The sequence below is a fragment of the Acinonyx jubatus genome, chromosome D1, assembly GCF_027475565.1.
Source record: "Acinonyx jubatus isolate Ajub_Pintada_27869175 chromosome D1, VMU_Ajub_asm_v1.0, whole genome shotgun sequence".
Taxonomy (NCBI): Eukaryota; Metazoa; Chordata; class Mammalia; order Carnivora; family Felidae; genus Acinonyx; species Acinonyx jubatus.
Window position 1 is genome coordinate 64,758,319 of NC_069390.1, and position 24,329 is coordinate 64,782,647.

Here is a 24,329-nt window from a genome sequence, read left to right on the forward strand (position 1 = left end):
TGGGTCTCCTCTCCCATTTGGATTTTTGCCAATACAAATTATGAAATAGCCTGTAATAGGACTGTTTGTCCTTAGTGTCCAGTAACTCTTTGAGCTGGATGTATGTCAAATTGTCACTGACCTTCAGGTACAGTTGTGTTTTTTTGTATTTTTTTTTTTAATGTTTATTTATTTTTGAGAGAGAGACAGAGACAGAGCACGAGCGGGGGAGGGGCAGAAAGAGAGGGAGACACAGAATCTAAAGCAGGCTCCAGGCTCTGAGATGTCAGCACAGAGCCTGATGCAGGGCTTGAACTCATGAATTATGAGATCATGACCTGAACTGAAGTTGGATGCTTAACTGACAGAGCCACCCAGGCACTCCCAGGTACAGTTTTGCTCCTTTACTGGTAGATGGGTTGGTGGCATAATGTACAGAGTGTAATCTGCTAAATTAAGTTCAAACTGTCATTTCAGTTTGAAGAAGATTGTGGATCTTATTAATTTCTGATTCTTTCCCACAGGTTTGCCCATTTAGCGGCTGTAAAGCTATTAGAGGGGCTACAAAAATATGACTTGGATGATGAGAATGAAATTGATGAAAATGATACAAAGTTTTTCTTAAGACATGGTGTTGAGAGAAGCACTGATGCCAAGGATGATCTATGTCTCAGTGAGTTGGATAAGACAAATGCCAGAAGTAAGTGTGCCAACTCTATGTTGATTTATTAAGAAATACCATAGCCAGTTTTTACCACAAATCTGGAAATTATTCTAATTAACCATCTGCAAACAAAAATACTTTGATATTTTTTTGGGGAAGCCAGACTAGTACAAATGTTTGTGCTATGGGTTTGTGAACACATAGAGTGTAAGAGGGGTGCCTGGGTGGCTAAGTTGGTTAAGCATCCGAATCTTGGTTTTGACTCAGGTCATGATCTCACAGTTTGTGGCTCTGTCTGCACTAACAGCATGGAGCCTGCTTGGGATTCTCTCTCTCCCTCTCTCTCTGCTGACCCCTCCCCCATTCTCTCTCTCTCTCTCTCTCTCTCTCTCAAAGTAAATAAACGTTTAAAAAAAAGTAAGACATAATCTCTGTCCCTCAGGGAGGAAAAAGTTATAAGGAGGAAAAAATACTTAAGTGGGTCATAGGAAACAGGGAAGTAAACATCTCGAGGATTTCCATGGTTAGTTGGCAAATGATTTTTACAGATTAATAATAGGAAATATTTATTGAGTGTCTACTGTGTGCCAGACACTGTTGCACATATCGATGAAACAGTGAACAGCACAAAATCCCTGCCCTGCCAGCAAATTTCATTCTACTGGTGGTGGTGGTTGAGGGAAGGTGATGACTAGCTGATAAGAAAATAAGTACACAAAGAAAATAAGGTATAGTAGTGCCAAAGATAAGATAACCAGTAGAGGAGGCCTCTCTGAGGGGGTGACATTTGAGGAGAGACCTCTGAGTGATGAGGATGAGCCATATGAAGATCTTGGAAGAACATTCTAAGCAGATGGAGCTGTGTGTGTAAAGGCTATGGGGTGGACTTGAGCTCAATAAGTGTGGCTGGAGTACAATTAGCAAGGAAGTGGTAACAGATAAAGTTGGGGATGTAAGCAGGGGCCCAGTCAGATTGTATAGGGCCTAATTAGGATTTTATAGGTTTTTAAATTTTTTAAATTTTTCTTATTTTAAATAGAAGCCACTGGTTGGGTTTGAGATGGGAATGATCTGATCTATGTTTACAAGTAGTATCACTCTAGCTGCTGGGTAGAGAGTAGACTGGGACGTAGGGGAGAGCATAGCATTTAAGGTGGGTTATGAATGGGCAGGAAGAGAACATACTCACCTGCCAGTCTAAGGTTAGATGAAGTTTTTAATATAATTTAAATTTGCTAAGGACACCAAATTAAAATTGTACAAGAGCAGATGCAGAATGTCTGCACAGATTTCCTGGGCTCCAGGGGTCTCTGATGTGGACCTGGAACTACCAGTGATGCTACAAAGAAAGCTCCATTCTGGTTTTGCAGCCTTTTTTTTTTTTTTTTAATTTTATTTTTTATTTTTTATTTTTTACATCCAAGTTAGTTAGCATATAGTGCAACAATGATTTCAGGAGTAGATTCCTTAGTGCCTCTTACCCATTTAGCCCATCCCCCTTCCCACAACCCCCCCAGTAACCTTCTGTTTGTTCTCCATATTTAAGAGTCTCTTCTGTTTTGTCTCCCTCCCTGTTTTTATATTATTTTTGTTTCCCTTCCCTTATGTTCATCTGTTTTGTCTCTTAAAGTCTTCATATGAGGGAAGTCATATGATTTTTGTCTTTCTCTGACTGACTAATTTCACTTAGCATAATACCCTCCAGTTCCATCCACGTAGTTGCAAATGGCAAATTTTCATTCTTTTTGATTGCCGAATAATACTCAATTGTGTGTGTGTGTGTGTGTATATATATATATGTATATATATAAATTGTATATATAATACATATACATATATACATACATATTATACATATATACAATATATATAAATAAATTGTATATATATATATATAAAGATGATGTGATATATATATATATATATTATCCATCGATGGACATTTGGGCTCTTTCCATACTTTGGCTATTGTTGATAGTGCTATTATAAACATGAGGGTGCATGTGTCCCTTCGAAACAGCACACCTGTATCCCATGGATAAATGCCTAGTAGTGCAATTGCTGGGTGGTAGGGTAGTTCTATTTTTAGTGTTTTGAGGAACCTCCTACTGTTTTCCAGAGTGGCTGCACCAGCTTGCATTCCCATGCAGCCTTTTTTTTTTTTAAAGAATTTTTTTCTTAAGTTTGTTTATTTTTGATAGAGCATGACCGAGGGAGGGCAGAGACAGAGGGAGACACAGAATCTAAAGCAGGCTCCAGGCTCCTTGCTGTCAGCACAGAGCCCGCTGTAGGACCCAAATCCATGAACCATGAGATCATGACCCGAGCTGAAGTCTGACGCTTAACCTACTGAGCCACCCAGGTGCTCCTTAAAGGAATTTCTTTTTTAAGTTTATTTATGTATTTTGAGAGCATGAGAATGGGGGAGGGGCAGAGAGAAAAGGAAATAGAATCCTAAGTAGGCTCTGTACCATCAGCATGGACCCCAACATGGGACTTGAACCCATGAACCATGGAGCCTGCTTGGCATATTCTCTCTCTCTCTTTCTCCGTCCCTCCTTCTCTCTCTCTCAAAAATAAATAAATTTAAAAAAAAGTGAGTAGAGCTTGGGCACTGAATTCTGACATCAGAATTTCACCACTCTTAGCCGTGTTAATCCTTGCACCTCAGTTTCCTCATCTATAAAAATGAGAATGTTATAATGTCATCCCCACAGAGTTAAAAAGATTAATACACTAGAGAATGGAATGTGCCTAGCCCTTAATAGAGGCTCAGTAAATGTCTGTTCCCTTCCTCTTCATCTGTGGAAAGTATTTTTGGTTTGTTGGGCAGGAAGAACTAGTTAGACCAAAACTACATTCTCTAAGGAAAATTTCTAACTCCCGTCTAGATTTTTAAAAATTAAAAATTAAAAAATTCTAATTGAAGTACAGTGGATGTGTAATATTAAATTAGTTTCAGGTGTACAACATAGTAAGTCAACAATTGTATATGTTATGAAATGCTCACCATGATGTGCATTACACTATTATTGACTATATTCCCTCTGCTTTACTTTTCATCCTGGTGACTTATTTACTTTAGAACTGGAACTTTGTGCTTCTTAATCCTAAACACCCATCTTCCCACCCCCCTCCCCTTTGGCCACCACTAGTTCTCTGTATTTATGAGTCTGTTTCTCTCTTTGTTGTTGTTTGTTTGCAGTTTGTGACAATGTGAATATACTTGGAGGGTATTACACTAAGTGAAAATAATCTGGACAGAGAAAGACAAATACCATCTGATTTCACTTGTAAGTGGAATCTAAGAAACAAAAGAAATGAACAAAGAAATTAAAAAAATGTTGTTAAGAATTTCCAGAGCATTGTCAGGCAGATCATTACTCTCCAGGGTATGGTGAAAGCCTCTTCCCTGGTAGATGCAAGCAAGTGAAGACCTGAAGATGCTGATATCAGGGGCTCCCAACAAACAGTCCACCTAGATCACCCTGTAGTGAGGCTCAGAGTTAATGATCCCTTCAGAATTTCAGTAGCTTTATTGAGACATAATTCACATACCATTCAATTTACCAACATCTAAGGTACCCAGCTTAATGTTATTTAGTATATTCATAGATTTGTGCAACCATCACTATAGTAAATTTTTAAACATTCCCGTCACTCCCAAAAGAAACCCCACATTTGTTAGTAATCGTTCCCCTTTACTCCTGCTTTCTTCTCCCTTCCCCCCAGACCCCATCACTAGGTAACTAGTAATCCATTTTCTGTCTGTATAGATTTGCCTATTCAGGGTATTTCATATGAGTGGAATGATACATATGTGGTCTTTTGAGACTGGCTTCTTACTCTTAGAACAATGTTTTCAAGGTTTATATATCCTGTAACGTGGATCAGTACTTCATTACTTTTCATTGCCAAATAGTGTTCTTGTATGGATACACTACATTTTATTATCCGTTCACCAGCTGATGGATGTTAGAGTTGTTTTCATATTTGGGCTATTAAGAATACTGTTGCTGTGAACATTCATGTACATGTTTTTGTGTGTACATATTTTTTCATTTCTCTTGGGTATAAACCTAGGAGTTAGTTGGGACTGCTGAGTCATTTGGTAGCTCCATGTTTAACATTCTGAGGAACTTCCAAACTGTTCTCCAAAATGGCTGCATCATTTAACATTCCCATCAACAATGTTTGAGGGTTCCATTTTCTCTACATCCTAGCCAATACTTATTATTGTTTGATTGATTAAGGCTAGTCTATGAGTGTGAAGTGGGATCTCATTGCAGTTTCTTTTTTTACATTTTGTAATTGAAGTATAATTAACATACAATGTTTTGTTACTTTCAGGGATACAATATATATACTCAACAATTTTATATATTGCTTACCATGATAAATGTAGTCACCATCTATAACTGTCAAACATTCTTATAATATCATTGATGATATTCCCTATTATACTTTTCACCTCTGTGACTTACTTATTTTATAACTTGAAGTTTGTACCTCTTGGTCCCCTTTATTTATTTCACCTACACACCCACTCGCATACCATCTGGCAAACACCAGTTTGTTCACTGTATTTAAGTATCTGTTTTTGATAGAATCGGGGGGAAGATGGCGGTGTAGGAGGATGCTGGGCTCACCGTGTCCTGCTGATCACTTAGATTCCACCCACACCTGCCTAAATAACCCAGAAAACTGCCAGAAGACGAGCAGAACGGATTCTCTGGAGCCAAGCGCAGATGAGAGGCCCACAGAAGAGGGTAGGAAGGGTGGAGAGGTGGTGCGGGCTACACAGACTGGCGGGAGGGAGCCGGGGCAGAGGGGCAGCCCACCGGCAAAGCAGAGCCCTGAAGTCTAGTTTGCAAAAGCGGAGGGGCCTGACGGAGTGTGTTCAGATAGCAAGCGGGACTTAACATCTGGAAGGTTATAAGTTAACAGCTCTGCTCGGAGAGCAGGAAGGCTGGAGGACAATGGGAGGGAGAGTTGTTGAGCCCCAGACGACAGAACTCAGCTTGGTAGGGAACAAAGGCACTCGCCAGCGCCATCTCCCTCGCTCATCCCCCAGCCAAAATCCCAAGGGGAACAAGTTCCTGCCAGGGAATTCGCTTGCACCCTGCAAACACCCAACACTGTGCTTCTGCGGATCCGTCCCTCCGGCAGCAGGTCTGATTCCTTCCCGGTGCCGCAGGGCCCCTCCCGAAGCGGATCTCTGAAGGATAAGCGAGCTGAGCCTGCCCCTCCCGTCCCTGTGCACCTTGCCGATCCACCCCAGCTAATACGCCAGATCCCCAGCACCATAAGCCTGGCAGTGTGCAAGTAGCCCAAACAGGCCACGCCACCCCACAGTGAATCCCGCCCCTAGGAGAGGGGAAGAGAAGGCACACACCAGTCTGTGGCCCCAGTGGTGGGCTGGGGGCAGACATCAGGTCTGACTGCGGCCCCGCCCACCAACACAAGTTATTCAAGACAGCGCAGGGGAAGTGCCCTGCAGTTCTGCACCACTCCAGGGACTATCCAAAATGACGAAACGGAAGAATTCCCCTCAAAAGAATTTCCAGGAACTAACAGCTAACGAACTGATCAAAAAGGATGTAAACAATATAACAGAAAGTGAATTTAGAATAATAGTCATAAAATTAATCGTTGGGCTTGAAAACAGTATAGAGGACAGCAGAGAATCTCTTGCTACAGAGATGAAGGGACTAAGGAGCAGCCAGGAGGAGCTAAAAAATGCTAAAAATGAGCTGCAGAATAAAATGGAGACAACCACAGCTCGGATTGAAGAGGCAGAGGAGAGAATAGGTAAACTAGAAGGTAAAATTATGGAAAAAGAGGAAGCTGAGAAAAAGATAAAAAAATCCAGGAATATGAGGGGAAAATTAGAGAACTAAGTGATGCACTGAAGAGAAATAATGTATGCATAATTGGTATTCCAGAGGAGGAAGAGAGAGGGAAAGGTGCTGAAGGTGTATTTGAAGAAATAATAGCTGAGAACTTCCCTGATCTGGGAAAAAGGAAAAAGGCATTGAAATCCAAGAGGCACAGAGAACTCCCTTCAGACGTAACTTGAATCCATCTGCACGACATATCATAGTGAAACTGGCAAAATACAAGGATAAAGAGAAAATTCTTAAAGCAGCTAGAGATAAACTCCCTAACATATAAAGGGAGACCGATAAGACTAGTGACGGATCTCTCTACTGAAACGTGGCAGGCCAGAAAGGAATGGCAGGAAATATTCAATGTGATGAACAGAAAAAAATATGCAGCAGAGAATCCTTTATCCAGCAAGTCTGTCATTTAGAATAGAAGGAGAGATAAAGGTCTTCCCAAACAAACAAAAGCTGAGGAATTCGTCACCACTAAACCAGCCCTACAAGAGATCCTAAGGGGGATCCTGTGAGATAAAGTACCAGAGACATCGCTACAAGCCTGAAACCTACAGACATCACAATGACTCTAAACCCATATCTTTCTATAATAACACTGAACGTAAATGGACTAAATGCACCAACCAAAAGACATAGGGTATCAGAATGGATAAAAAAACAAGACCCATCTATTTGCTGTCTACAAGAGACTCATTTTAGACCTGAGGACACTTTCAGATTGAAAGTGAGAATGGAGAACTATCTATCATGCTACTGGAAGTCAAAAGAAAGCTGGAGTAGCCATACTTATATCAAACAAACTAGACTTTAAATTAAAGGTTGTAACGAGATGAAGAAGGGCATTATATAATAATTACAGGGTGTATCCATCAGGAAGAGCTAACAATTATAAATGTCTATGCACCAAATACGGGAGCCCCCAAATATATAAAACAATTACTCACAAACATAAGGAACCTTATTGATAAGAATGTGGTAATTGCAGGGGACTTTACCCCTCCACTTACAGAAATGGATAGATCATCTAGACACACGGTCAATAAAGAAACAAGGGCCCTGAAGGATACATTGGATCAGATGGATTTGACAGATATATTTAGAACTCTGCATCCCAAAGCAACAGAATATACTTGCTTCTCAAGTGCACATGGAACATTCTCCCAGATAGATCACATACTGGGTCACAAAACAGCCCTTCATAAGTATACAAGAATTGAGATCATACCATGCATACGTTCAGACCACAATGCTATGAAGCTTGAAATCAACCACAGGAAAAAGTCTGGAAAACCTCCAAAAGCATAGAGGTTAAAGAACACCCTACTAAAGAATGAATGGGTCAACCAAGCAATTAGAGAAGAAATTAAAAAATACATGGAAACAAACGAAAATGAAAATACAACAATCCAAACACTTTGGGATGCAGCGAAGGCACTCCTGAGAGGAAAATACATTGCAATCCAGGCCTATCTCAAGAAACAAGAAAAATCCCAAATGCAAAATCTAACAGCACACCTAAAGGAAATAGAAGCAGAACAGCAAAGACAGCCTAAACCCAGCAGAAGAAGAGAAATAATAAAGATCAGAGCAGAAATAAACAATATAGAATCTAAAAAAAACTGTAGAGCAGATCAACGAAACCAAAGTTGGTTTTTTCTTTCTTTTTTTTTTTTTTTTGGGAAAATCACCATGTTATTTCTTTTTTTTTTTTTTAATTTTTTTTTCAACGTTTATTTATTTTTGGGACAGAGAGAGACAGAGCGTGAACGGGGGAGGGGCAGAGAGAGAGGGAGACCCAGAATCGGAAACAGGCTCCAAGCTCCGAGCCATCAGCCCAGAGCTCGACGCGGGGCTCGAACTCACGGGCCGCGAGATTGTGACCTGGCTGAAGTCGGACGCTTAACCGACTGCGCCACCCAGGCGCCCCAAGAGTTGGTTTTTTGAAAAAATAAACAAAATTGACAAACCTCTAGCCAGGCTTCTCGAAAAGGGAGATGACCCAAATAGATAAAATCATGAATTAAAATGGAATTATTACAACCAATCCCTCAGAAATCCAGGCAATTATCAGGGAATACTATGAAAAATTATATGCCAACAAACTGGACAACCTGGAAGAAATGGACAAATTCCTAAACACCCACACTCTTCCAAACTCAATCAGGAGGAAATAGAAATCTTGAATAGACCCACAACCAGCGAAGAAATTGAATCAGTTATCAAAAATCTCCCAACAAATAAGAGTCCAGGACCAGATGGCTTCCCAGGGGAGTTCTACCAGACGTTTAAAGCAGAGATAATACCTATCCTTCTCAAGCTATTCCAAAAAATAGAAGGGGAAGGAAAACGTCCAGACTCATTCTATGCAGCCAGTATTACTTTGATTCCTAAACCAGACAGAGACCCAGTAAAAAAAGAGAACTACAGGCCAATATCCCTGATGAATATGGATGCAAAAATTCTCAGTAAGATACTAGCAAATCGAATTCAACAGCATATAAAAAGAACTATTCACCATGATCAAGTGGGATTCATTCCTGGGATGCAGGGCTAGTTCAGCATTCGTAAATCAATCAACGTGATACATCACATTAAGAAAAGAAAAGATAAGAACCATATGATCCTGTCAATCGATGCAGAAAAGGCATTTGACAAAATTCAGCATCCTGTCTTAATAAAAACCCTCGAGAAAGTCGGGATAGAAGGAACATACTTAAAGATCATAAAAGCCATTTATGAAAAGCCCACAGCTAACATCATCCTCAATGGGGAAAAACGGAGAGCTTTTTCCCTGAGATCAGGAACACGACAGGGATGTCCACTCTCACCGCTGTTGTTTAACATAGTGTTGGAAGTTCTAGCATCAGCAATCAGACAACAAAAGGAAATCAAAGGCATCAAAATTGGCAAAGATGAAGTTAAGCTTTCACTTTTTGCAGATGACATGATATTATACATGGAAAATCCTATAGACTCCACCAAAAGTCTGCTAGAAGTGATAAATGAATTCAGCAAAGTGGCAGAATAAATATTGTCAAAATGTCAATACTACCCAAAGCTATCTACACATTCAATGCAGTCCCAATCAAAATTGCACCAGCATTCTTCTCAAAGCTAGAACAAGCAATCCTAAAATTCATATGGAACCACAAAAGGCTCCGAATAGCCAAAGTAATTTTGAAGAAGACCACCAAAGCAGGAGGCATCACAATCGCAGACTTTAGCCTCTACTACAAAGCTGTAATCATCAAGACAGCATGGTATTGGCACAAAAACAGACACGTAGACCAATGGAATAGAATAAAAACCCTAGAACTAGACCCACAAACGTATGGCCAACTAATCTTTGACAAAGCAGGAAAGAATATCCAATGGAAAAAAGACAGTCTCTTTAACAAATGGTGCTGGGAGAACTGGACAGCAACATGCAGAAGGTTGAAACTAGACCACTTTCTCACACCATTCACAAAAATATACTCAAAATGGATAAAGGACCTGAATGTGAGACAGGAAACCATAAAAACCCTAGAGGAGAAAGCAGGAAAAGACCTCTCTGACCTCAGCCGTAGCAATCTCTTACTTGACATATCCCCAAAGGCAAGGGAATTAAAAGCAAAAATGAAGTACTGGGACCTCATGAAGATAAAAAGCTTCTGCACAGCAAAGGAAACAACCAACAAAACTAAAAGGCAACCAAAGGAATGGGAAAAGATATTTGCAAATGGCATATCGGACAAAGGGCTAGTATCCAAAATCTGTAGAGAGCTCACCAAACTCCACACCCAAAAAACAAATAATCCAGTGAAGAAATGGGCAGAAAACATGAATAGACACTTCTCTAAAGAAGACATCCATATGGCCAATAGCCATATGAAAAGACGCTCAACGTCGCTCCTCATCAGGGAAATATAAATCAAAACCACACTCAGATATCACCTCACGCCAGTCAGAGTGGGCAAAATGAACTAATCAGGAGACTATAGATGCTGGAGAGGATGTGGAGAAACGGGAACCCTCTTGCACTGTTGGTGGCAATGCAAATTGGTGCAGCCACTCTGGAAAACAGTGTGGAGGTTCCTCAAAAAATTAAAAATAGACCTACCCTATGACCCAGCAATAGCACTGCTAGGAATTTACCCAAGGGATACAGGAGTACTGATGCATAGGGGCACTTGTACCCCAATGTTTATAGCAGAACTCTCAACAATAGCCAAATTAATGGAAAGAGCCTAAATGTCCATCAACTGATGAGTGGATAAAGAAATTGTGGTTTATATACACAATGGAATACTACGTGGCAATGAGAAAGAATGAAATATGGCCCTTTGTAGCAGCGTGGATGGAACTGGAGAGTGTTATACTAAGTGAAATAAGCCATACAGAGAAAGACAGATACCATATGGTTTCACTCTTATGTGGATCCTGAGAAACTTAACGGAAACCCATGGGGGAGAGGAAGGAAAAAAAAAAAAAGAGGTTAGAGAGGGAGAGAGCCAAAGCATAAGAGACTCTTAAAAACTGAGAACAAACTGAGGGTTGATGGGGGGTGGGTGATGGGTATTGAGGAGGGCACCTTTTGGGATGAGCACTGGGTGTTGTATGGAAACCAATTTGACAATAAATTTCATATATTGAAAAAAAATTATGAATGCAAAAAAATGTAAAAAAAAATCTGTTTTTTTTTCCCTCTATATTTAAGAATCTGTTTTTGTTCATTTGTTTTGGTTTTTAGATTTCAAAACTAAGTAAAATCATATGGCATTTGTCTTTCTCTGACTTATTTCACTTAGCATACTACTCTCTAGGTCCATTCATGTCACAAATGGTAAGATCTTACTCCTTTTTATGGCTGAGTAATATCTCATTGTATATGTAAATTATACCTTTATCCATTCATCAGTGGACACTTAGGCTTCCATATCTTGGCTATTTTAAATAAGGCTGCAACATACACAGTGGTGCATATATCTTTTAATTAGTGTTTTTGTTTTCTTTGGGTAAATATCCAGTAGTGGAATTACTAGATTCTATGGTATTTCTATTTTTAATGTTTTGAGGAACCTCCATACTGTTTTCCACAGTGGGTGCACCAATTCACAGTCCCACCAACAGTGCACAAAGGTTCCCTTTTCTCCACATTCTGTCAACACTTGTTATTATTTGTCTTTTAAGTACTAGTCATTTTGACAGGTATGAGCTGATATCTCATTGTGGTTTTGATTTGCATTTCTCTGATGATTATTGATTTTGAGCTTTGCCAACCATTTGTCTTCTCTTGAAAAATGCCTATTCAGATCTTCTGTGTGTTTTTAAATCAGATTTTTAATCAGAGCTTTATAAGTTCTTTATATAGTTTAGATATTAACTCTTTATTAGATATATCATTTGCAAATATCCTTTTTACTAGGTTGTCTTTTTATTTTGTTTATGGTTTACTTCACTGTGCAGAGGTTTTTATTTTGATGTAGTCATAATAGTTTATCTTTGCTTTTGTTTCCCTTGCTTTAGGAGACCTATCCATAAATATGTTGCTAAGACTGATGTCAAAGAAATTACTATGCTGCATTTTTTTTAGGAGTTTTATGGTTTTATTTAGGTATTTAATATACTTTGAGTTTTTGTATATGGTATACTAAAGTGGTCCAGTTTCATTCTGTTGCATGTAGCTATCCAGTTTTTCCCAACACCATTTATTGAAAAGAATGCCTTTTCCCTTATTGTGTATTCTTTATTTCTTTGTTTTAGATTAATTAATTGACTGTAAAAACATGGATTTATTTCTGGGCTTTCTATTGATCTCTGTGTCTATTTTTGTGCCAGTTCTGATTTCTACAGTTTAGTAGTTTATCTTGAAATCTAGGATTCTGATACCTCCAGCTTTGTTCTTGTTTCTCAAGATTGCTTTGGCTACTCAGGATCTTATGTACTTACATACAAATTTTAGGGGTATTTGTTCTAGTTCTGTGAAGAATACTATTTGTGTTTTGATAGGGATTGCTTTGAGTCTGTGGATTGCTATGGGTAGTATGGGTGTGATAGCCAGATCAATTCTTCTGCTCCATGAGCATGGTATGTCTTAACATTTGTTTGTGTCATCTCAATTTCTTTCATCACATAGTTGTCAGTCTTTTACCTCCTTGGTTAAGTTTATTCCTAGATATTTTATTCTTTTTTGGTTGTACATGGAATTGTTTTCTTAATTTCTCTTGCTGCCACTTTATTGTTAATGTATAGAAATGGAACTGATTTCTGGGAATTAATTTTGTATTCTGCAACTTTATTCCTTTTTTTTTTGAGAGAGACCAGGAGTGTGCACACATGTGGGTGCCTGTACATGTATGCAAGCAGGGAAGGGGTAGAAAGAGGAGAGAGACTCTTAAGCAGGCTCTGTATCCACTGTGGAGCTCAACCCAGGCTGGATCACAGGACTGTGAGATCATGACCTGAGCTCAAATCAAGAGTTGGATGTTTAACCAGCTGAGCCATACAGGCACCCCTGCAACTTTTCTGAATTCATTTATTAATTACAATATTTTTTGATAGTCTTTAGGATTTTCTATGTATGGTATCATGTCATCTGTAAGTAGTGACAGTTTAACTTCTCCCTTAATCAATTTGGATGCCTTTAATTATTTTGTTGTCTGATTTCTCTGGCTAGTACTATGTTGAATTAAAACAGTGAGAATGGACATCCTCATCTTATTCTTGATCTTAGAGGGAAGGCCCTGAGTTTTTCACCATTGACTGGTGAGCTAGGAGTTAGTCATATATAGCTTTTATTGTATTTAGGTTTGTTCACTCTATACCTATTTTATTGAGAGTTTTTAAAATCATGAACAGACGTTGAATTTTGTCAAATGCTTTTTCTGCATTTATTGAGATGACCATATGGTTTTTATCCCTTGTTTTGTTGATGTGGTGTGTCATGTTGCTTGATTTGCAAATATTGAACCACCCTTGCATCCCAGAATAAATCCCACTTATCATGGTGAATGATACTTTTAATGTATTGTTCAATGTGGCTTGCTAATATTTTGTTAAGAATTTTTGCATCTATGTTTATCAGAGATGTGGGCCTGTAGTTTTTGTTGTTGTTGGTGGTGGTGGTGGTGGTTTGTTTTTTGCAGTGTTTCTTTTTTGTTTTGGTGTCAGGGTAATGCTGGCTTTGTTGAATGTGCTTGGAAGTTTTTCTTCCCTCTATTTTTGGGAACAGTTGGAGGAGAATAGGCATTAACTCGTATTTAAATGTTTAGTAGATTTTAACTGTGATTCCATCTGGTACTGGCCTTTTGCTTATTGGGAGTTTTTTGATTACCATTTCAGTTTTATTACTAGTATTTGGTCTGTTCAGATTTTCTGTTTCTTCCTGATTTAGTTTTTTTTTTTTAATATTTATTTTTATTTTGAGAGAGAGATAGAGATAAAGATCTAGAGATGAGAGAAAAAGAGAGAGAGAGAGAGAGAATGAGCCTAGAAGGGGCTGAGAGAAGGAGAGAAAGAATCCCAAGTAGGCTCCATGCTGTCAGCACAGAGTCCCATGTGGGGCTCGATCTCACCAACCATGAGGTCATGACCTGAGCTGAAATTAAGAGCCGGATCCTTAGCTGACAGAGCCACCCAGGCTGTTTTCTTCCTGATTCAGTTTTGAAAGTTTATATGTTTCTATAAGTTTATCCATTTCTTCTAGGTTCTTTGCTGGCATGTAATTTTTTGTAGTATTCTATTATATTCCTTTATATTCCTGTGGTGTTACCGTTACTTCTCCCCTTTCATTTCAAATATTACTTGTGTCCTCTTTTTTTTTTTTTTTTTGATGAGTCTGGCTAAAGGTTTATCAATTTTACCTTTTCGGAGAACCAGCTCTTGGTTTCATTAATTTTTTCAATTTTTTTTTAACTTTCTGTTTCATTTATTTCTGCACCAATATTTATTATTTCCTTCTGTGTACTAACTTTGGGCTTTGTTCTTTTTCTAGTTCTTTTAGGCACATAGTTAGATTTTTTATTTGTTTTTCCAGTTTCTTGAAGTAGACTTGTTTCACCATGAATCTCCTTTTTAGAATTGCTTTTGCTGCATCCCAAAGATTTTTGACTGTTGTGTTTTCATTTTCATTTGTCTCCTTTTTTTTCTTTTTAAATTTCCTCTTTTATTTGTTGACCTGTTCGTAGTTTTGTAACATACTGTTTAGCCTCCATGTGTTTGTGTTTTTTTCCAGTTTTTTTCTTGGGATTTGTTTTTAGTTTCATAATGTTATGGTTGAAAAAGATGATGTGATTTCAGTCTTCTTAAATGTATTGAGACTTGTTTTGTGGCCTAATATGATCTATCCTGCAAAATGTTCCATGTGCACTTGAAAAGAATGTGTATTCTGTTGTTTTTGGAAAGAATGTTTTGTATAAACCTGCTAAGTCCATTTAGCCTAATGTGTCATTGAAAGACAGTGTTTTCTTACTGATTTTCATCCTGAATGATCTATCTATTGATGTAAGTGGGGTTTTAAAGTCCTCTACTCTTAGGAGTACCTGGCTGGCTCAGTTGGTAGAGTATCCAACTCTTGATCTCAGGGTCATGAGTTCAAGTCCTATGTTGGGCATGGAGGCTACTTAAAAAAATCCTCTGCTCTTACTGTATTACATCTCTCCCTTATATCTGTTAATATTTGCTTTATGTATTTAGCTGCTGAAATGTTGGGTGCCCAGATACTTACATTTATTATATCCTCTTGACCTGTATTGACCTGTGAATTATCATGTAATGCCCTTGTTTTTCTCTTGTTACAGTCTTTATTTTTTGAGAGAGAGCAAGAGAGCATGTGCATCAATGGGGGCGGGGCAGAGAGAGAGGGAGAGAGAATCCCAAGCAGGCTCTGCACTGTCAGCACAGAGCCCAACATGGATTTCATCGTGTGAACTGTGAGATCATGACCTGGGCCGAAATCAAGAGTTTGACGCTTAACTGAGCCACCAAGAAGGCCCAAGAGTCCGTTTCTTGGTTTGTCACTCTCTCTTTTTACCCCCTTTGCTTGTTTGTTTTATAAATTACACATATGAGTGAAACCATATGGTATTTGTCTTTCTCTGATTTACTTCACTTAGCAGTATACTCTAGCTCCATTTATGTTGCAGCTGGCAAGATTTCATTGATTTCAATGATTAAATAATATTCCATTGTGTGTGTGTGTGTGTGTGTGTGTATACATACATATACATACTACATCATCTTTATCCATTTATCAATTGATGGACACTTGGGCTCTTTCCGTAATTTTGCTATTGTATGTAATGCTGCTATAAACATAGGATGGCATGTATCCCTTTGAATTAGTATTTTTCTATTCTTTAGGTAGATATCCAGTAGTCTGATTGCTGGATTGTAGGGTAGTTCTGTTTTTAACTTTTTGAGGAATCACAATACTGTTTTCCACAGTGGCTGTATCAGTGTACATTCCCACTAACAGTGCACGAGGCCTCACCTTTCTCTATATCCTTGCCATCCTTGTTTCTTGTGTTGTTGATTTTAGCCATTCTGACAGGTGTGAGGTGATATCTCATTGTAGTTTTGATTTGTATTACCCTGATCAGTTTCATGTTTCTGTTGGCCATCTGTATGTCTTCTTTGGAACGATGTCTATGCATGTCTTCTGCCATTTAAAAAACAAGGTTTATTTATTTATTTTTGAGAGAGAAAGAGAGCAGAAGCCAGGGAGAGGTGGAGAGAGGAGGAGACACAGAATCTGAAGCAGGCTCCAGGCTCTGAGCTGTCAGAACAGAGGCCAATGAGGGGCTCAAACCTACGAACTATGAGATCATGACCTGAGCCGAAGTCAGACTCTTAACCAACTGAGCAGGCACCCCTCTTCTGCCCATTTTTTAAATTGGATTATTCATTTTTTGAGTGTTGAGTTTTATAAATTCTTTATATATTTTGATACTAACCCTTTATCAGATAGATATGTCGTCTACAGATATCTTCTCCCATTCTGTAGGTTGCTTTTAGTTTTGTTGATTGTTTCCTTTGCTGTGCAGAAGCTTTTTATCTTGATACAGTCCCCAAAGTTTATTTTTGCTCTGTGAACCTTGCCTCAGGAGACATATTTAGAGGGAGGTTGCTATGGCTGATGTCAAAGAGTTTACTGCCGGTGTTCTAGGATTTTTATGGTTTCAGGTCTCATATTAAGGTCTTTAATCCATTTTGAATTTATTTTTGTGCGTGGTGTTAGAAAGTGGCACAGTTTCATTCTTTTGCCTGTTGCTGTCCAGTTTTCCCAGCACCATTTGTTGAAGAGACATTCTTTTTCTCAGTGGATAGTCTTATTTTGTTGAAGATGAATTGACCGTATAGTGGGTTCATTTCTCCGTTTTCAATTCTGTTCCATTGATCTGTGTGTCTATTATTGTGCCAGTACCATACTGTTTTGATCCCTATAGCTTTGTAATATAACTTGATGTCCAGAATTATGACGCCTCCAGCTTTACTTTTCTTTTTCAAGATTACTTTGGGTATTCAGGGTCTTTTGTGGTTCCATACAAATTTTAGGATTGTTTGTTCTAGTTCTATGAAAAATACTGTTGGCATTTTGATAGAGATCACATTAAATGTGTAGATTGCTTCAGGTAGTACAGACATTTTAACATATTTTAACAATATTCCATGAACATGGAATGTCTTTTCTTTATGTCATTTTCAATTTCCTTCATTAATGTTTTGTAGTTTGCAGAGTACAGGTCTTTCATCTCTTTGGTCAGGTTTATTCCTAGGTATCTTATACTTTTTGTGTGCAATTGTAAATGGGATCCTTTCCTTAATTTCTCTTTCTGATGTTTCATTATTGGTGTAAGAGAAATGCCACAGACTTCTGTACGTTGATTTAGTAACCTGTGACTTTACTAACTTGGGGTATCATTTCTAGTAATTTTTTAGTGGAGTTTTTTGGGTTTTCTATATATATAGTATCATGCCATTTGCAAATAGTGAAAGGTTTACTTATTTCTTACCAAGTTAGATGCCATTTCTTTTTTTATTATTTTTAGGGTGTACTTATGAATTTATTCAGAATTCAGCACTTATAGACAAAGATAAATGAAAACTAATAATAGAATAACTAGTACTCTATAGCAATACTATCCAGGGTAGTAGTCACTAGACACAGGTGACCATATTGAATAACGCACATAAAGAACATTTTTACATCATCATGAAAAGGTTTTTTTGGACAACACTGCTATACAAATAATAGATGATAAAATGAGACTTTCAAATATCCATAAACCAGAATGGAAAGATTGGTGGAGAAGCAATATTTGAGCAAGTGATTCTGAGCCTTTTGTTATCCTCAGTCTTTTTTTTTTTTTTAAGTTTATTTATTTTGAGAGAGCACAAGCAGGGGAGAGGCAGAGAGAGAAGGAAAAAAGAGAGAATCCCTGGTAGGCTCTATACTGTCAGCACAGAGCTTGATGCGGGGCTCAAACTCAGTAACTGCAAGATCATGACCTGAACTGAAATCAAAAGTTAGATGCTTAACCAACTGAGCCACCCAGGTGCCCCTAAATGCTTTTTAGGTTTTGTTGTTGTTGTCTGATTGCTGTGCCTAGGCTTCCAGTACTATATTGAATAAAGGTGGTGAGAGTGGACATTCCTGCCTTGTTTTTGACTTTAGAGGAAAAGCTCTCAGTTTTTCCCCATTTAGGATGATATTAGCTGTGGGTTTTTCATATATGACCTTTATTATGTAGAGGTATGTTCTCGCTAAACGTACTTTGTTGAAAGTTTTTATCATGAATCGATGTTGTATTTTGTCAATGGTTTTTTTCTGCATCAAAATGATCTTATGGTTCTTATCCTTTCTTTTATTAATCTATCACGCTAATTGATTGTGAATATTGAACCACCTGTGTAACCCAGGAATAAATCCCATGGATTCAGTTTGCTAGTATTTTGTTGAGGTTTTCTGTATCTGTGTTCATCAAGGGTATTGGCCTGTAGTTACCTTTTTTTTGTGGTGTCTTTATCTGGTTTTGGTATCAGGCTAATGCTGGCCTCATAGAATGAATTGAGAAGTTTTCTTCCCTCTTCTGTTTTTTTGAATAGTTTGAGAAGAATAGGCATTAACTCTTCTTTAAATGTTTGGTAGAATTTGCCTCCCAAGCCATCTGGGTCCTGGACTTCGTTTTTTGGGAGTTTTTTGACTACTGATCCAATTTCTTTGCTATCAATCTGTCCAAATTATCTATTTCTTCCTGTTTCAGTTTTGATAATGTATTTATTTCTTGGAATTTATTCATTTCTTATAGGTTGTCCAGTTTGTTGGCATATAGTTTCTCATAGTATTCTTGTATAATTGTTTCTAGTTCTGTGGTGTTGGTTGTTATTTTTTTCCTCTCTCATTTGTGATTTTGTTACTTTCTTTCTCTTTTTGCTAAGTCTGGCTAGAGGTTTATCAATTAATTTTTTAAAGAAACAACTGGTTTTATTGATCTTTTCTATTGTTTTTTTTTTTAGTTTCTATATCATTTATTTCTGTTTTGATTCTTATTTCTTCCTTCTCTTGGCTTAAGGCATCATTTGTTGTTCTTTTTCTAGCTCCTTTAGGTATAAGGTTAGGTTGTTCATTTGAGATTTTTCTTCTTGAGGTAGACTTGTATTGCTATACTCCTCCCTCTTAGAACTGCTTTTGCTACATCCCAAAGATTTTGGATCATTGTGTTTTATTTTCATTTGTTTCCATGCATTTTTTAATTTATTCTTTGATGTCCTCATTGACTCATTCATTGTTGAGTAGCATGCTGTTTAGACTTTGGCTGGCTGACTGGAACTTTGGCTGAATGGAGGTCCTGGAGCACTCTGTGCTGGGGCTCTCCTGGTGTCATGGCCAGAGCAGAGGTTGGTGTAGGTGGGAGCATTCTTAGGGCTGTGCATGCAGAGGGCACCCTGCTGGACAGCTGAAGCTGAAGTGAATATGGCTCAGGGCTCTGCACATTGAAGGCACTTTGGCAGGATAGCTAGAGCTGAAATGGGTACAAGTCAGAGTGTCCCAAAGTGCTTAATTCAGAGGGTTCCCTGCTGATTGGCTAGAGCTGGGGTAGTTGCAGGCAGGTAGTTGTGCTATGCTGGGGATGCTCTGGCAAGTTATCTGGAGCCAATATGGTATGGACCTCAATGTTGCATGGCACTTTGAGCCTGTGTCACCTTGGCAAGATGGCTGCAACTATTGTGAGTGCAGACCAGAGGGTCCCAGTGTGCACCCTACTGAGGCCTGCCTTGGTGGAACTGATGGGGCTATTGTGGGCTAGGGGCCCCAGGATTACTGAGGGGATAGGCTGGCTATGGACATCAGACCCTGCATCTATCTGTGCTATCAGGGTAGAGTGGGAACATGAACTGTGCTGCTCGCCAGCCCTTCTGATTCACAGAGAGTTCCAACAGCTCCCCTGTTGTTTGGCAGGGTTCTAATGGTGGTTCCTTTATATTCTAGTTGCCCCTTTAAACTCTGGGTTTTTTTTCTGTGCCTCTGGGCAGATGAATCTGCTCATGGTCCCTTCCTACTGTAGTTTACAACATCAGGAGTGGGAATTCCCTTCATTACCATGTCTCTGTTTCTCTTGCTGTTTTCTATGTGGTCTCTCCATCCTTTGTTGTGCAGAAGCTGCTCAGTCAGCCCTCATTTCTTATTCAGAAGCAACTGCTCTATAAATATGTATAGATTTGATATGTCTGTTGGACTGAAATCTTGCAGAAGCTTTTAATTTTGATAAAGTTCAATTATCTACTTTTTATTTTCTTGTTTGTACTGAAATTAATTTTTGGTGATTCTTTTGGGAAGTAGCATGAACTTAGAGCCTCAGAGAATGAGTAGTTGATTTGTAGACTTTCAATTTACTTCTGAAATTATTTGAGTAAGAGAGATTTGTAAGGGGATCATTGTCAGTGAATCACAACATTTTGAAAAGATGTTTTAGGACAGACCAAGAATGTGACTAGAACCATTTCCTACTGTGGTGTGTTTGATACAAATGCAGTCTTAAACTCTTGCCATACAGTGAAGCTCACTGGTACCTAGCTGGCGTGCTTGTAGCTAGTGAAGTTATGAAACCATGGGCTTTTTTCTCGTCCTTATTTAATTTTATTCCAGAACAAAACCTGAAGGACAAGACGACCTCTTCTTGGGACACTGCATTTTGCCAGAGCACCTGTAGGGGACTGATTGGATTTCTTGACATAGACAATTCCTGGGACTGAGCCTCAATTTAGAGCATTCTTTAATAAATTATATTTAGGACTATGGCATCATAGAACCCTATACCCATTTAAAGTTTGGCTCTTGACTCAACATTGCTGTCACATGTCATCCAGCATCCACTGAGTCACCTTCAGTGACAAGACACTGATTGTTTTCCAGGGATCCCATTTTCATCTGACAGCATTCTTGTGAGGATTAAAATGTGTAAGGAACTTAATGTAATGTCTTGCACATCACAGGCACTCCAGAAATACATAATAGCTCTTACTGTTTTTGTTGACAAGTTTCTCCTTGTTGAGTTAAAAATCTCTCTTCCTGGAGCTAATCTCATTTAATCCTAGCTCTTAACTCTGATGACCCCACAGAACAGCTCTTTTAAAACATAGCCTTTGGATATTAAAGAATTCTTATATGAGCTAAATAGCCACAGTTCTTTTGATCTTCTTTAACCTCTCTTTTCTTAAATTCTACTTGTTGCTGCTGGTTATCGTGGTTCCCAAACCTGTCTGCCCATCAACATTGTCTGAGGGGCTTAGTACCAGTACCTGAAGTTGTAAGTCTGGTATGAGGCACAAACACATACATTTTTAAAGAGACCCTGATTCTGATGTATGTAGCTTGGAACCTGCAGCTCTATAACCTATTGAGAGAGAAATCCGCGTGTTAAGTGTTAGGGAGAATAGGCTGTGACTTGCTAACCTGGTCCCATAAAGCAGGGTTTTTCAACTTCTGCACTATTGATCTTTTGGGCCAGATGCTTATTTGTTGAGGGAGATTTTCCTGTGCATTTTAAGATTTTAGTTTCATCCCATGCCTCTAGCTGCCAACAGTCTGTTACTTTCCAAGTATGACGAGCAAAAATGGCCTTTGGAGGAGACAATCACCCAAGGTTAAGAACCACTGCCACAAGGATAGAAAACTCAGTTTGGGGGGCGTGTGAGTGGCTCAGTTGGTTACGTGTCCAACTTCGGCTCAGGTCATGGTCTTGCGGTTTGTGAGTTGGAGTCCCGCTTCGGGCTCTGTGCTGACAGCAGAGAGCTTGGAGCCTGCTTCAGATTCTGTGTCTCCCTCTCTCTCTGCCCCTCCCCTACTCACACTGTCCCTCTCTCTCTCTCTTAAAAATAAACATTAGAAAACAAAATTTAAAAAAAAGTTTTGGTAGTTGGATAATAGCTAAAAGCAGCTTTTAAAACTTCCTTCCCTCAGTATTCTCTTGCTTAAATAGATATTACAAGTGACTAATGATAAAATTAGGGGGCTGGGGCTCCTGGGTGGCTCCATCTGTTAAGTGCCTGACTCTTGATTTCAGCTCAGGTCATGATCTCATGGTTCATGGGATTGAAACCCACATGAGGCTCCTTGCTGACAGTGTGTACCCTGCTTAGGATTCTCTCTCTCCCTCTCTCTCTCTGCCCCTCCCCTGCTTGTGTGCTCTCGCTCTCTCAAAATAAAGAAATAAACTTAAAAAAAATTGGGGGGCTGGGTTAGATCTGGTTTATTTTAAATCAAGCATATTTCTGGGGCGTCTGGGTGGCTCAGTCGGTTAGGCGGCCGACTTCAGCTCAGGTCATGATCTCGCGGTCCGTGAGGGCTGTGAGTTCGAGCCCCGCGTCGGGCCCTGTGCTGACAGCTCAGAGCCTGGAGCCTGTTTCAGATTCTGTGTCTCCCTCTCTCTGGCCCTCCCCTGTTCATGCTCTGTCTCTCTCTGTCTCAAAAATAAATAAATGTTAAAAAAAAAAATTAAAAAAAAATAAATCAAGCATATTTCAGTTTTTCTAATTCTCTTACATATAGTAGATTGTGCATGGTCTTGAAATACACCACTAATCCTAAGAAACCAGGGTGTTTTTTAAGCCTTCCTGTTTGTAGTATTAATAACCATAGCAATTTGATACATCCTCCCATAGCAAGAAAAGGATCCTCAATTCAGGTATTTCACTGCTTGTTCACCCTAATCTTCTGTTACTGATATTTATCCTCTATGTGTATGCCATCTTCCCCTCACCCCCTTCCCCAGAGCGTTGAGGCACTGGCTCTCAAAGAAGCATGTTTCAGGACCAGCATCCTGTGAACACATGAACTGTTATCTGTCTAAACAAGGTTCCTATTTAACTTTGTCTTGCAGTGAGAGCTTATAAGAAAATTGTTGAATTGAGACACATGCTGGAAATTGCTGAGAGCAACTATAAACACTTGGGAGGGATAACAGAAGAAGATCTAAAGCAGAAGAAAGAACAACTTGAGTCAGAAAAGTAATGTCCTCCGAACTATTATGGTTTGCTTTTAGTTACCTTTCTAAATGCTCTGTAAGGGTTTGTTGACCACCTGTTTTTCCATCCTCACCAAAGGGTGTCAGGTTCCAGCCAGTTTTTCTCTTAAGCCCCCAGATGGAGAAGATGTTAAGATGATTTTTGGTTGTGGTAAAATACACATAACATGGAATGTATCATCTTTACCATTTCTAAGGGTACAATTCAGTGGTGTTAAGTACTTTCACAGTTTTGCACAACCGATCTGAACTCTTTTCATCTTGTAAAACTGAAACTCTATTTTTTTGAGACCACACCTACTTTGAGTTTATCAACCAACAGTCTCTACCTGTTCCTGTCAAATTGGACTGATTGCTTGTAAATCTGAGACCCGGTCCTGGGCTCCCCGACTGTCCTGCCCAATCAGAGAATGTGGTCATGTCCAGGGGCAGTGAGGGGTTCCATAGCTGCCCTCACCTGTCACTGCCTACACCCTGAATCGCCTTGCTGCACATTTGGTGTTGCTGGAAGAGAGGGTGCTTCGTGCTCACTTCCTCCCACCAGACGGGGAACAAGGGGAGACAGGACAAGGGATTCTGGCCTAATCAAAACATGGGTCTGTAAAGAGCAGCCCACATGGACTCTGCTTTCCCTTTCCTTTGCTTGAGTCCCTCACACTCTTAGGACCTGTTTCCTTTTCCTCCACTCTCTTCTCAATGTAGCCTCAGGTACTTGGGAATTTAAACTGAAGTCAAAGCCGTAAGCCAAAATACCCTCTTAGTGGGATTTTAGACACTAGGAAGCTGTGGCAGACCAAAACAAAACAAAACAAAACAAAAAGAAGAACTGCTTTTTAATTAGAGGTCTTTTTGGTATCTCAGGTGTTCACTGCCTCTACATTGATTAAAGTGTTTTGAGGTGTAGAATATTTTTAGTATTGGCCTTTGCTTAAGAGCCTGGGTGAAAACCCTTGTGGTCTGGAAAAGTTCTTCACACTGGAGCATTTTTTCCCCTAGATAATGAGCTTTAAACTTTGGTTTTCTTTGCTTTCCTTCTAAGGTAGCTTAGTACTTCTATGGCTGTTTGTATAACTTCTGAGCACTACTGTATGCTGAGCACTAGATAAGCTTCTTAGATACATTATCTCATGCAGCCTTCATGGGGCCAGGAGCTATTGTCTTACTACGTGTATGGGAAACCAAGACTTAATATAGAGGTTAAGTGAGTCTCATGAAGTCACAAAGCCAGGAGAAAGGATGGGAAGTGGAGCCAGGATTTGAGCCTGAGTCTATTTGACTCCA

General features: G+C 39.1%; 1 protein-coding gene across 1 annotated transcript in view; it reads left to right on the forward strand.

The window, feature by feature from the left end:
- ANKRD42 (ankyrin repeat domain 42) overlaps window positions 1–24,329 on the forward strand; it is a 77,987-nt gene that overhangs the window by 48,021 nt on the left and 5,637 nt on the right. Inside the window, exons 11-12 of the mRNA XM_027039653.2 lie at window positions 504–679; window positions 22,905–23,031. Of these exons, the coding sequence (XP_026895454.2) occupies window positions 504–679; window positions 22,905–23,031 (303 nt within the window). The remainder of the gene's footprint in view (window positions 1–503; window positions 680–22,904; window positions 23,032–24,329) is intronic.